This window comes from Epinephelus moara, chromosome 21, assembly GCF_006386435.1.
Source record: "Epinephelus moara isolate mb chromosome 21, YSFRI_EMoa_1.0, whole genome shotgun sequence".
NCBI lineage: Eukaryota > Metazoa > Chordata > Actinopteri > Perciformes > Serranidae > Epinephelus > Epinephelus moara.
The window spans coordinates 26,821,576-26,834,807 of record NC_065526.1 but is presented as its reverse complement, the minus strand read 5'-3'; the positions used below and the strand labels follow the sequence as shown (position 1 = coordinate 26,834,807).

The window sequence follows — 13,232 nt, the reverse complement described above, 5'->3', positions numbered from 1 at the left end:
AGGGGAATTGGTAGGATTTTATTGATACCAATGCCATCATAGATTCTGCTTATTAGTCTAATTCTTTTTTCCCTTTTTGATTCCCGATCAAAAAAAAAAAAAAAGTGGGAAAAAAGTAGACCTTTACAGGTGTTCACCATCAGTGCAATGGTTTCATAACCTCAGGGTCTGAACACAGTGTAGAAACAGAAAAAAAGGCATGACTCAGGTGAGCAAAAGCTCCAGTGTTTAATTGTGTCAAAGAAAAAATTGCTAAGCCTGCCTGCATGGCATTAATGTTAATATAACAGGATATTTACTCTTGGTACCAGACGTGCTACTTGGTTGGGAGGCAGTGGCACTTTTATTGGAAGGGAAAAGAAGAGTGGTGCATCAGTTTAGTTTGTGAAGGGAAAAACAAACAAAAGCACTTCTCATTTTAATATTTTATTGCAATTTATTCCTTTACAGTTAAATTGAAACTGAATAGTATAAAAAACTGACATCAACATACAGACACACAAGGTCAAACAAACTCACCGATGAGGAAAACAAAACGTATTGAACCTAAAAACGGGCTTTTGTAGCTGAATTTTCGTCCTCGCATTAAGACATGTCCGTCGAGCTGTCGTCTCTGAGAACATTAAGAGTCCATGTAACGACGCAGTAAAAACACACACCGAAACCTACAGCTAGTTATTCCTGTTACAGTAACACTGGACAACTGGCCAAAATAAACAAAACAAAAAAAACCAAAACCCAAACAAATCAGTTTTAGGGACAATGGGACAACAGAATGTGCACCATGCTTGTGTGTGTGTGTGTGTGTGTGTGTGTGTGTGTGTGTGTGTGTGCGTGCACGTGTTTGCTTTTTGTATCTACAACATGAGTGTTAAAACAGGAGTCCGAGTTCCTACTGGAAGCTGTGTGTACGCTGCATGCGTCCGTGCGGTCCATGCCTACGAGTCCTCTTCGCCATTGACACTGTCCGCATCGTCGTCACCTTCAACGTGCTCTCCTTCCTCCTCCTCGTCATCGTCCTCTTCATCCTCCCTCTCTTGACTCTTCACCTGCAGGTTGAATGAGCAACAGATTATTTAGTGATGAAATGTGATAAAGACCGGTTACACCCTGTACAAATGGCCGGAGAGCTGACACACAGAGAGACAATCATTTACGCTCACATTCACACCCACGGGCAAATAAGAGTCACCAATTACCCTAACCTGTATGTTTCCACAAAACCCATGCTGAAATGGGAAAACATGCAAACTCCACACAGAGGGGCCCACCTTTATAATTAACCGTTATAATTAAGTTCAATAAAGTACTGTTACAATAAAGTTAAAAAAGTACTATTACAATTAAGTTAAATAAAGTACTGTATAATGAAATAAACTGAAGTGGAACCACTGGTGCCTTTATCTTGAAACTCCCTGCTCTTCTTGGCCGAAGTGTGGAGGTTTTTGCTGTGAACTTGAGGCTTCAAGTAAACAGTTAGACGTTAGCAGTTCACAGAAAGTTAAGTGCTTACAGTGGTGCTGTTAATCATAGAATTTTTTTCACTGAGGAGGAAACAAACTAACAGCTCTCCAGTTCATACTTTAAAAACCGTTTCAAGTTGTATTAGTGCTCCATGGTCACAAAATGTGACTAAATAGTCGCAGTCTGGAGCCCTGCAGATACAGAAGCACAGGCCTCTCCTGCTCACGCACTATTGCCCAGGAGAAAGTGATCTGAATGGGTGGGGGAGTGTGTATGACTTGTCATGTAGGCGTGGGCAGTATCTCACTCATTTTTCATACATTTCTGAGATGTCACCAGGGTATACAGTATATGACAATATGAGTGTGCAGCACTGAGTTAGATGTAGAAAACAAGCTGCTTTCCCCTTGGTTGTTGCTGGCACGGCTGTTTACAGTCCTGTGTGTCGAATGGGCCAGTGTGGCCCGGACATAATCCCTCCACCACTGTGTGTCACAGTGTCTTCTAGCTCAGCAGCCTGTCTCATCAGTAGAGACTGGAGACTGACCTCTGGTGGCGCAGGCTGTGCACTACATACAATGAGTTTAATAGAGAGGGGAGCGCCTGTATTTGACGGTATTGAAAATCATACCATCAGGATTTCTAAATACCCTGGTATGCCGTAATACCGCCCAAGCCTAGTCTGTAATACAATATATCGCCAACCCCTAGTGAGAGTGAACACTTCAGTCAAAACAGCACCATAGACAAAAAAAATCTGTTAATCAAAATGTATGCAGTGCTGGTCAGAGTAAGCCCTTTTTTTTTTCCAGCCTCACCTCTTCCTCCTCCAGCAGGTCTCCCTCCTCCTCTTCCTCCTCGTCAGAGTCGTTTGTCTCCTGGCTCTCCCTCTCTCTCTTAATCCCATCCTCCTTCTTGTTGCTTGTGTGCGGAGGTGAAGTCACCTCTCCTGGCTCCGTTTTTGTACCCTTAGCTTCTGCCGAACATTCGGAAATCAGAGTCAGAGAAACTGAACCCATCTGGTCAAACACGAGTGCCTTTGTTTGTGACTTTGTATTTTACCAAGAGTTAAACAGACAGATAGAAGCAGAGGGTCCGACATTCTTGGCTCTCCATTTTAACATACTGTATTTCCCCCTACCTGACTTCTTGCTGTGGTCCTTCTCCATGCGTTCCAGGCTATCCAGCAGGTCATCCACTTTGCTTTTGATCTGAGTCAACTCCCGCTTGATGGTTTGCAGCTCGTCAACTTTCACTACAGAGAAAAAGGGACCTCTGGATGAGCAACTTGAGACAAGTATGAAGGAGACAAAGCACTTGTAAATAAATCTTTCCCATCCACGGCTGAACATCCAACTTTCCATTGAACACAAAGATAGACTGGCCTGACTAAAAGGTTTTGTGCATAGGGCTCCGACTATTACCAATAGATGAAACTAGAACTGCTTTCTAGTCTAGTTCTACTTTCCTCACAAGTACAAAAGACTTAACAAATTACAGCTGTGCAGTACCTTGTTTGTTTGGCTGCTAGCCTTCCTAATTTTTTAAAATGGATCGATAAAGCTTCAGACAATCTTACTTGCTCTGGATGAGGAAGTCCTCTGACTGCTCTTGGAGGAAGAGAAGCTGCTCTTGGTCCGCCGGCTGCTTCCTCCGCTCAGACTGACCCGAGGGCGCTTGGATGGGATCACGGCCCGCGACAAAGGGGGAGGGGGAGCGGGAACACGGGAGGGGTACGAGTACATTCTGGTATCACACACAGGACAATGTTAATGACAAAAATTAAACTGGTCAAGATTTGAGTGCTCTGTGGGGGGAATTTACAGTTTTATTCAATGAGGGGAAATCTGTATTTTATAAATGTGTTATCTACTCTTACAGACTGAAAGTAAGGAACATTGTGTGTTACTTTTAGCATCGACAAGACACTATTTGTATGCATGATTTACAGCACTGTGCAGAGACAGAGAACATATTGACTAATGAGTGACAAAGATGGTTTGGGATCCTGTTTGGTTAAAACTGAGAGACAATTGAAAACATTTTACTCACCTGTCGTAATAATCTCTCTGAAAGTCATAGTCGAGTTCAAATGAGCTACTGCTGCTGAGGAACAAAAACAAGAGTGCATGTGAGTAAATATGGAAAAGGTGAAAACATCAAAAGTCTGTCTCCTCTCCTTTGAATCCACTAAACATTTACTGATCAATTCCTGGCTATTTTTTACATTTTATTTTTAACCACTAGGCTCACTCGTGGTGTTTTTCTTGAGAAGTGTAACAGCTGTAACGTTGTTGCTGTAAGTATCATTGTTGACTGACCTGTACATGTCTCCAGCTGAGCGTTTGGTAGTTTTTGACCTGTGAGGTTTGGGTTCTCCGGCCAGGTTGATGTCTGAGAAAAAACACAGATCACTGAATGTGTTGCCAGGGACTCTGACTAGATCCCTCTAAATAACAAACTGTTTGCAAAATCAAAATTCAGATTATATTTTGATAAATGATTATTAAAAGAAACTTTGCACAACAAACCTACTAAGAATATTTTCAAAGTCTCCTGTTCCTAAAAAATGTGTTTTTTTTTGCTCCTTCACTTGGATGTCTGACCTTCACTTAATGGTGTATGTGCAGAGTTTGACACTAGAAACCTTTTTCAAATGTATAAATGCTGAAGACAGAAACTTTCTCTGAGCTTTAGTCGTTTAAGACGTGTACGTACCAGGGGGGATTTTGTGACATCACAACTAGTTTTAAAGCCAATTGTTATGCAGTTTGCAACTGACAAGTGTGATGTGGAAACCTGAAACCTTCACCCTAAATGGACTTTTCTGTGATGCAAGACACAGTTAAATTTTTAAAAATATATTAGGATAGTCATAGATCTTGTATTTTTCGAAGACAGAGTAGATGTCATTTTAAGAATTTACTAGGTAATTGAACTTTTGTGGAAAAATCATATCTGCCAGACTAATCAACCATTTTATGTCTTAAAAGCTTTGTTGGATCTTTCACCCTGCAGGAGCTTGCAACGAAAAGGTTTTTTAATTAAAAGTGCACCAAACCTCGACATTTCAGAGCTGCAGTCTTGAAAGACTAAGTCACAATGAAAGAGCTTACTCTGTAAATTCTGTTTACTATATACTACTATATATTTTATGCAACCTGTGACAAACCGAGTCATCAGCCAAAATCGGTATCTGCCAATATTAGCCTTGTTGACTGCCATTGGCCTATCTGCAAATTAAATGTCAGTGGCTAATGTCTCTCTGTTGTCACATCAATTTTGCTGGGCTAAAAAGCATGGCTCAAGACTAACAGCATTCCATTGTCCTGGGGACATTTAAAAAAACAAAAACAAATCTGGGACGAACACAGATCTTTCCCAGGATGCCTTTGGGACGAAAGGATGCAGTAAACTCACAATCAACATGTCAGGGATGCACCCTATAATTTAAGACAGTTAAAATAAGTTGTTCGATGGAGAAATTTGTTTTCACAGCAATATAATATAGATATTACAGAGGTAATTATAGCATATTATATACAGTGAAAAGGCTCTGAAGCAGTTTTTCATATCAAAGAGGGTTATATTAAAGGTTGTTTTATATATGTGTATGATCGCTGTTGAGTTCAACCGAAGGAAATGAAGGGCTGAATGACTTTTAAAAAGTTCAGTTTTTTTTTTTTTTTTTACAACAGTAACAAAAAACATCTGTACTGGCTAATGGTCAAATTGTTCATCAGTGCATATCTCAAAAATACAGTCTTGAAAGTACTTAATGAGAACCCCCTACTGTAGGAGGACTGTATTCAAAACTTGCTTTAGTGCAAAAATCATCCTAAATGGCCAAAAAGTTAAAAATTGAATGCTTACCAAGTACTTGCCCGACAATCATCCTCCCGTCCTCGCCGTTGACGGCAGCTCGGGCGTTCCTCTCGTTGGCGAACTGAACGAAGGCGTAGCCCTTGTGGACAGAGCAGCCGACGACCTTGCCATATTTGGAGAAGATGGCCTCAACATCCGCCTTGGTGACCAGCAGGGTGTTGAGGTTGCCAATGAAGACCCGGGAGTTAAGGGAGCGTGGGTCGGTCTTGTTGGTGACGTTGCTGCTGGCCATCAGGCTGGAGGTGGTTGGTGAACGACTAAGCAGGAAGAAAACACAGACAACACACCAGCCCAAGGTTTAGTGGCAGAGTGAACACTACTCTGGCTGTCACTGGGTTTAACACTGCAGAGCTCTCCCAGCTATGGTGACCGTGTATCGGGACAACAGCATAAATGATGAGCAGGCTTTCCTGGGAAATTAAAATTAAGTGCTGACAACAAAAGGAGACCACAGGAAGTTACAGGTTGATATGAGGCTATTTACCCTTTTTGTATCAACAGGAGACAGGTGTCCACAGTCAAACCTGTCCTGAATTTAATGCATTGAAATAAATAAATAAAAAATTAAATGTAGCTGCATAACATGATTCCCTTCAATGACCACTAATGTCTTCAGTCTTAAAATAAAAATAATTTCTCACTTGGCACCACGTGCTCGCAACAAACCTACCAAATGAAGCATGATAAGTGTCAACATTTGAGGCCTGTAACAAACCCAAACACATACTGACCCGACACTTTGTGGGATTATAGCACTGGCACCAAAATTACCCTTAGTCACTGAATTAGGAATTTAACAAAAGCAAGGTGCACGCTGTTTTTACTACTAAAAGACAGTAAGAAAACTGGTATATAAACATTTAAGTCAAAAAGTGATTAAAATGTATTCCCAGTAAATGAAGTGCAGTCCTGCTGTTATCAGTTGACTATGATAAGAGTATTTCTTACACCACACAGTACTCTATCATGTCTTGTAAGGCCCATTTCAAAGATTCAATGTCGGGGACACGTCAAGTGTTGCAAAATGATGACATTAATGCTAAATCCCTTATATTACAACTGTATCTACACAATCATGTTTACGTGTCTGTAAATGCAGAAATGTGAGGAATACAAATGAATTTCTGAGTTGTTTTTCAACTGACAAAAAGTCTGACAATCTTTCAATGCTGATAAACATCTGGCAGGGGGACTACCAATGTAAATCAGCCCTTGGCTGCAATTGGGTGCATCTACATTTTCTTTCTTTTTTTTCTCTTTAAAAAGGAATGTTCATTGATGTACACTGTCCCTTCTTAAACAAATGAACTATTAAAACTAAAACTTTTTCTGCAGATCTACAAACTTTTTCCATACCAGTGACATGTTTAACAGCTTAGCGTTCTTCTAAGGAACACCACATTTCAATTCACTGACATGACAGTAAGCCGCAAAGTTAAACTCAAGGTAACCACCCTTTCTCCACCGAGTGACAGAAACAGAATCTGTGACTAGCTGAAGGTTTTGACATTATTAGTGTGTTCCATTTGCACTAGAAGTTCCCAGTCAGAATTTTCAACTTGAATGCCCCCTGAAGTCAGATTTCCAACTCAGAATGTCGGAGGAACCTCACTAACCTAAACCTAAATATCCAATATGGTTGCTCTGCCCATCAACAGTTGTGGAAACTGTGGTAATATACTGTTTATTAGCACTTCTGTTTTACATGTGCCCCACTTAAACAGTCATACACACACAGTGTAATGCCTTGTTCTCAACCGGCATTGCGATTCTGGCGTGAACAGGTATACCTCATTTGATTTGTTGTACTGTCGTGTACGTCAAGGGCTTAAAGCTTGTTAAATTTATACAAATTTAAAAAAAAATTTTTTTCAACAAGGTTGTAAAAAGTGTCAATATTGTGATACCACATAATTAAAATGACCAGATCTCCATTAATTCTACATTAGTATTAAAAGTACTTAAGCTATTAAAGAGATCGACAATCAGATTTTCAATACAAGGCTTTCTTTTTGCCATATTATAAAAAGTTATCAAATGCTGTTTTGCAATACAAAATTTTGGTATAGTGACGAACCTAATTTTCACGGTCATGTGCCTATAAGTCTTATTTTGTAAAGCTGCGAGGTAGGGCTACTGCTTAGAGTTGATGACTTCAGGGTTTAGGGGTGGGTTACACTCAAGACATTTCACAATATTTTAACCTCAGTATTCATTAATGGAAAATTTGGGTAAGGCTGCTGGTGCTTTAATACAGTATTGTATTAGGGCTGGGTAATTTTGTTTCTGATGATTAGCCCGGTGGATGTGATGGTGAAACAGTTACTGTTCATTTCACTCAGCAGGAACAGTTACACGTTTTAAGATAATTTAATCATTTAGCTGTGATACAATATATTAGAATTGTAGAGGAGAGTATTTAATCTGATACCATGTTCTGTTTTATCACTACACTGTCCCACAGAACAAAGATTTCAGTTTGTAGAGTGCCAAGAATACCTGGCTTATTTGTATTTACTGGGTTCCTCTTCCGTTACTGTACAGGACCACTCCTACACTCATTATCCACTAAACACGTAATTACTACTATTCTAATACAAACACAGAGGATGTGAGTACTACTGCTCAGTGAAGCGCAAAGCCTTGTGGGAATTAGGGGGTGGGAAGGGAGCCCTGATACAGCAAACATGAAAACAGTAGTTGCATCGACATTAACCCCCGGCTGACAGGGGTCAAACATGTATCACTCACTCCATAGCGTCTGTGTGAAGGGTTGTCGTCTGTCTGATGTTTGACACTGTGGGCTGGGATCAGTTTGGGCTGGTGTCTCGACCTTCACCCGCGCCCCTCGCGATTTATACTGAGGTGACAGAAAACACACCTCAGTCAAGCTGAGCAGGGTTATTTCGTACCAAGTCTTACCTGGTTGGAGTGTGTACAGGAGTTTAGTGACGAGGCAAACACAGTAACACACCTCTTAAAAACAAACCAAAAAAAAGAACAGGTGTGTGTCTCCACTAATCTCATTACAACTAGCCACTTTGGGATTACAACCCGACACCTAATGCATGTTAAAGTGCAACATCTACATATGCTGTGAGAACACGAGAATACAACACATGTCCAAGTTTTGCAGAAACAAACCTAAATGTAGCAAAACCATTACACCCATATCACTAAGTGGACAATAAAGTGTATTGGGTAGGCCCTTACTGGTCCACATATACTTGTTTGTGTGGCCCGAATGACACATGGTTGAAAAAGTAGTTTGTACTAAATAATCAGTGTACGTTCAGCCCTTGAGATTAATGTCAGCATGGGATCAACTTGCATTAGCAGATGTTCATAAACCTTTATGTCAGCTCTATATGGAATCTTAGACAAATCATGTAAACTTTACAGGGCATTTTCATGTTTAGACAAAACTGATACGTCAAATTTAGTAATCAACTGTGGTGGCTTTACAGGTATGATGATAAGCAACCTCATATAATTTCATGGAGTCTGGCCCTTTATAATTTAGTCTCAACATGGGTGGTCCAATTTCTTGCATACTCATAAAACAAAGAAATATCACTTTAATTAATCATATTACACAGGTAAGGCATTGATGGCTTATGAATAAATCTAAACTAGATGTAAGCTATAACAATAAAAGGTACATGACTGTCATCATTGCTATTATGGACCCCATTGAAAATTATACTTGAGTTTCACCGTTTAAATTTGGGAAACAGACCTTAAAATGGGTGGAAAGTAAAGGCTTTTCAACTGACTTTCAGAGAAAATAAAGATTTCAGTAGAAGCACTCAGGGTGTGCTAGATGCTGGGATGCAGAGTTACTTTATGCATTATTTTATGGGACCATTATTTGTTTTGATTTTTTAGTATTCCCACCTAATGGAGACCAAATACTATTTTATTCATTGGCTTCTGTGTCTAATGAATACACTAAGTGGGGCTTGTGGGTGTACCTGCGGCCTAGGGGTGAATGTGAAGGCGTGAGGTCATTTTAATACACATAAACAGCCACAATACTCTTTCAAATCAACAATCGTTTAATCATTAAAATGTGTATAATATGTTGTGTAACAAAACTGAGGCCACTGGCAGCCTAAAGCTTCCAAAATCAGAAGAAAAAAAAAAAAAAAATCACTCTTCAGTCATAGTAGGAAAAAACACGGGGAAAAACTACTCCACCAAAAACAAACTGACTGAGCCAGAAAAGCAAAATTTGGAGATTATCAAAAATTACCTAAACCATCCACAACACACCCGCCTGGACCCCGACAGTGCCACCACCAGGCTTTAGTGTGAAACACGGGCCCTGCGCTAGACTCGGGGGCTCAAAGCCGGCTAGCATGGCCAACGTTAGCCAACCACCAATCGAAAAGCATCAAAAATACACAGCAATATGACCAGTTCCTCTGCTTGCAAAAACCAAAACCTGCAAAATCCCGGTAAATTTGTGGTCGACAATCAGTATTCAATCACGGATCAGGGTGAAGCTGCGACTATAAAACCAAAGGAGCCTCCGATGCTGTTAGCTAGCGCTAACTTAGCTGGTGGGCTGGCCGAGCAGCGTGCCAAAAACAAATCAGTCCCGTCAAGGCAAAGTCTTCACAATAAACGCTACAAAAACAACGCAACACAAACTTGAGAAAAATGGTCGAGACTGTAGCTAGGGTGCATCCAAAGCGTCGTGTTTCTAAAAACCACAACCAGCGTTCGTGTTTTTTGAAGGGGATGAGCGTCTCCGAGTTAGCTAAGCTAGCTACCTCGCTAGCCAGCACATAACGTTCTGTCCACTCGCAAAATAGAAAAAGCATCGTTGAAAAAAATCCAAAAAGAAAAGAAAAAGGAAGGAAAAAATGTTTTAAAAATGTCTGGGAACAAAATACTCACCACGACCTTTACGAGTAAAATGTCTTGCTTTCTGTAAAATCGGTCAAATGTGTTAGGTCGTCCTTACTGAGCACAAGCTAGTCGCTCCCCCTGAGCAGTGAGCTAGCTTTCTTCTATCCACCGAGCTAACGTCACTGGCGATGGCGCAGTGCTGGACAGGGGTGCTGGTTTTGTATCACAGAGCAGTCCGGGGGAGAGGGGTTAATGAGTGAGCCTGAAGTGGGCTGTCAGATATCCACACCGGTGTGGCCTGTGATATAAAACGTATTCACCTGTTGTCTTTAAAAATCAGTCCGTCCTTCTTTCAAAAAAATAAAAAATAAAAAATCCTCCTCAGATTTTCTTTGAATTATGATTAACTTTTAACATAATTTTTTAAACAAGCAAACGGCTGTAGAAATTATAATATATAATAGTAAATTATATATAATTGTAAATTAGCGCTTACATTTCTCTTTACACATCTGGTCTTTAAAATAACCGTGCTACACACTGTATGTCATGATATCACAACCATTAAGACACGAATGCCCAAACACAAACATTTTTAGTTTGCATAATTGATGTAAAAAATTAGTAATTTTCAAAATAGCTGACATACCTTGCAAGTAATTAGCAATCAGCCTAATGAGTCACATTTGCAGCTGTGATTAATTGACTTTTTCCTTTTTTTGTGACGTGTTTTTACCAAGTTCTCCATCACCTAAAATAACCTCCAGCCTGTCTTTGCAACAAAGGTATTTATTTCAGTACAAGTTTATCTCCAGAAAATAGCAGCTACATCCAGTGACTAAAATTGATACTCATCCCCCACTGTGATACCCATGAGGATTATAAATATGGATTTTCAAGATGCAAAAAAAAAAAAAAAAAAAAAAACTTGCAGAGGGGGTACCAACGGTTATTTGGTAGCCTGATTTTCGTCCCACTCATCTTCAAAAACATTAAGTAACAGATCACTGGTGTATTACCAGAGATAGTCAGGAGGTGGCGCTGCTGTTATTAAAAAAATGAATGAGTGGCGACACTGGAGATATTTTGATATGCACATTTACACAACAGGAACTGAACAGTCATATTTCATAAACTGATGAGTGGCCATGAGCCACAAGAAAACCTCAGACTCAGAATAAAGCATTATGCTCCACTTAGATCATACTCATACTGATTATTTTTGTATGTCCTCAATCCGTGCAGTGTAATTTTGGTTTGACTGCAGCATGTGGAGCAGCAGATGAACTGAATGTCCTGTCTCAGGTTCCTCATCTAAAGATAGATAAGCAGTTTCATAAGAATGAGGTTTAGCAGGACATTTCAAAGTTTCTACACAACAATGGTGCAACTTACACCTTTATCAGTATTGGTGCATGAGTTTGAGCTCAAGTAGTCCTGCTAATAGCTCTGTCTAAGTTCAACCTGAGCTGAGGTCTAATCAGCCAGAATAATTGTAAACTCCTGTGTGGATGTGCAGGACTTGTACAGCAAATATAATGCCAGCATTTTTAGATGAGTTGTTATCTCACACAAACCTCTCTTTGTTTTTGACTTGTCAAAATAAAACACATAACATATTTCAGAACTTTGCAACTCAGAGATGGTAAATGCAGCTGTATCCCCTCTATAAAAATACAGGAAATAATGATCAAATGAGTAACAGCTGTGCAGGCAGGTGGCTGATGACAAAGAAAGTCAGGTGATCAACAGAGGCGGGAAACTTGCTGAGGACATCTAGTGTACAGGTGTTGTACAACACACCTTTTTCACAGCACATATTGACTTGTCATGTAAGGGAAAATATGGGTGTAACGGATAACACAAACAGTGACTTAGTTGCATTAAAGGTCCAGTATGAAGGATTAGATGCATCTAGCAGTGAGGTTGCTGAACTGAAATGTCTTTGGTATGCCAAGTGTGTAGGAGAACCATGATGATGAAAAAATGTCCTTGTCTGAAGTCAGTGTTTGAGTTGCCTGGGTACTGTGGAAACAACATGGCAGATTACAAAGTAATGAAAGATGATTATAAACTCATGAAAACATAGTTATGAATATTATATACCATTTCTGCCAATGTATACCCCCAAATCCCACAAATTGGACCTTTGCATAATGCCAATCTTGTCCCTGGAACCAGCACACCTTACTGTAATGTAGCCAGTATTTATGTTATTAATTACACCTGTGCTGATCCTATTTTGACAGCTGTCTCCAACCTTTTTGCCTACGACTCTAAAATGAAGCAATATGTGTGCACAACTCCTCATCACAGGTTGGATGTCTTTGAGTTGTGAGAAATCTTTAAATAGTCAAAGTTCCTCAAATAGATTACTTTACATGAATAGGTTTTTAGAGGGATTTTCTTATTTCACAGCTTTTTACTCACATTGTGACCAGTCATACTTACCCAACAGTTGGGTAACATCAAATATCTGTACATTTATGTCAAAAATCCCTGGATGAAGCCCATGTATGATGTAGGCTTTAAATTAGCCTCGCATCATCAGCATGTCATTTCCAGTCAAATGTTTAGAGTTTATTTGTTTAAATTAGATTTTACTTCTGGGCTTAATAATGACTCTTGGATGTTATTCTCACTCTACCAAAGGCCTTTTTATGGTTCTGATTTGAACATGTCATAGTAGGAAAAGCACAGGTGTAAATAATAAAATGAATGATGGCTGAATTCCATTTAGCTGCTCCAGTTTTAGGGTCCTACTGTTCATGCTGGCTCACTGTCACACTGTCATGACTTACTGGGACACTCAAATAGAACGAAACCATCAGTAATGTTATTAGCGACACCTGTGCCTTTCCTGTTAAGTCAAAATGTCCTCTGTGGAAAAGGCCTGCTAATGTTTCTGAATGACCTGATTGCACCTGAGGAGGAAGAGAGACAGAAAGAGAAAGGATGGTGAGCAACAGAGACCAAAACCAGCTGTTTTCTGTATCTAGTTAGGAGATGAAACCCCTACAATGTCC

The 13,232-nt window shown here is 39.9% G+C and overlaps 1 protein-coding gene across 3 annotated transcripts; it reads right to left on the bottom strand.

Moving 5' to 3' along the window:
• Positions 1-410: 410 nt before the first annotated feature.
• Positions 411-10,411, bottom strand: LOC126409024 (heterogeneous nuclear ribonucleoprotein C). Of its 3 annotated transcripts, none has more exons than XM_050074881.1 (9): positions 10,255-10,411; positions 8,101-8,209; positions 5,338-5,606; positions 3,786-3,858; positions 3,517-3,570; positions 3,044-3,210; positions 2,606-2,719; positions 2,283-2,440; positions 411-1,049 (listed from the first exon to the last, which is right to left on the bottom strand). In XM_050074881.1, the coding sequence occupies exons 2-9, from the start codon at positions 8,103-8,105 to the stop codon at positions 939-941; spliced, it is 951 nt and encodes a 316-aa protein (XP_049930838.1). In that variant the 5' UTR covers positions 8,106-8,209; positions 10,255-10,411; the 3' UTR covers positions 411-938. The 3 variants fall into 3 exon arrangements, with proteins under 3 accessions (XP_049930838.1, XP_049930840.1, XP_049930839.1); XM_050074883.1 differs by having other exon boundaries at positions 2,283-2,437; XM_050074882.1 differs by having other exon boundaries at positions 3,517-3,567.
• Positions 10,412-13,232: the final 2,821 nt, after the last annotated feature.

Bases quoted from the DNA above. Each gene is read 5' to 3' on its own strand.
- LOC126409024 (XM_050074881.1), bottom strand. The intron at 3,571-3,785 runs GTCAGTCAACAA...TTTGTTCCTCAG, and splicing joins TCAGCTGGAGACATGTACAG to CAGCAGTAGCTCATTTGAAC. The intron at 1,050-2,282 runs GTGAGGCTGGAA...TTCAACCTGCAG, and splicing joins ACCTGCTGGAGGAGGAAGAG to GTGAAGAGTCAAGAGAGGGA.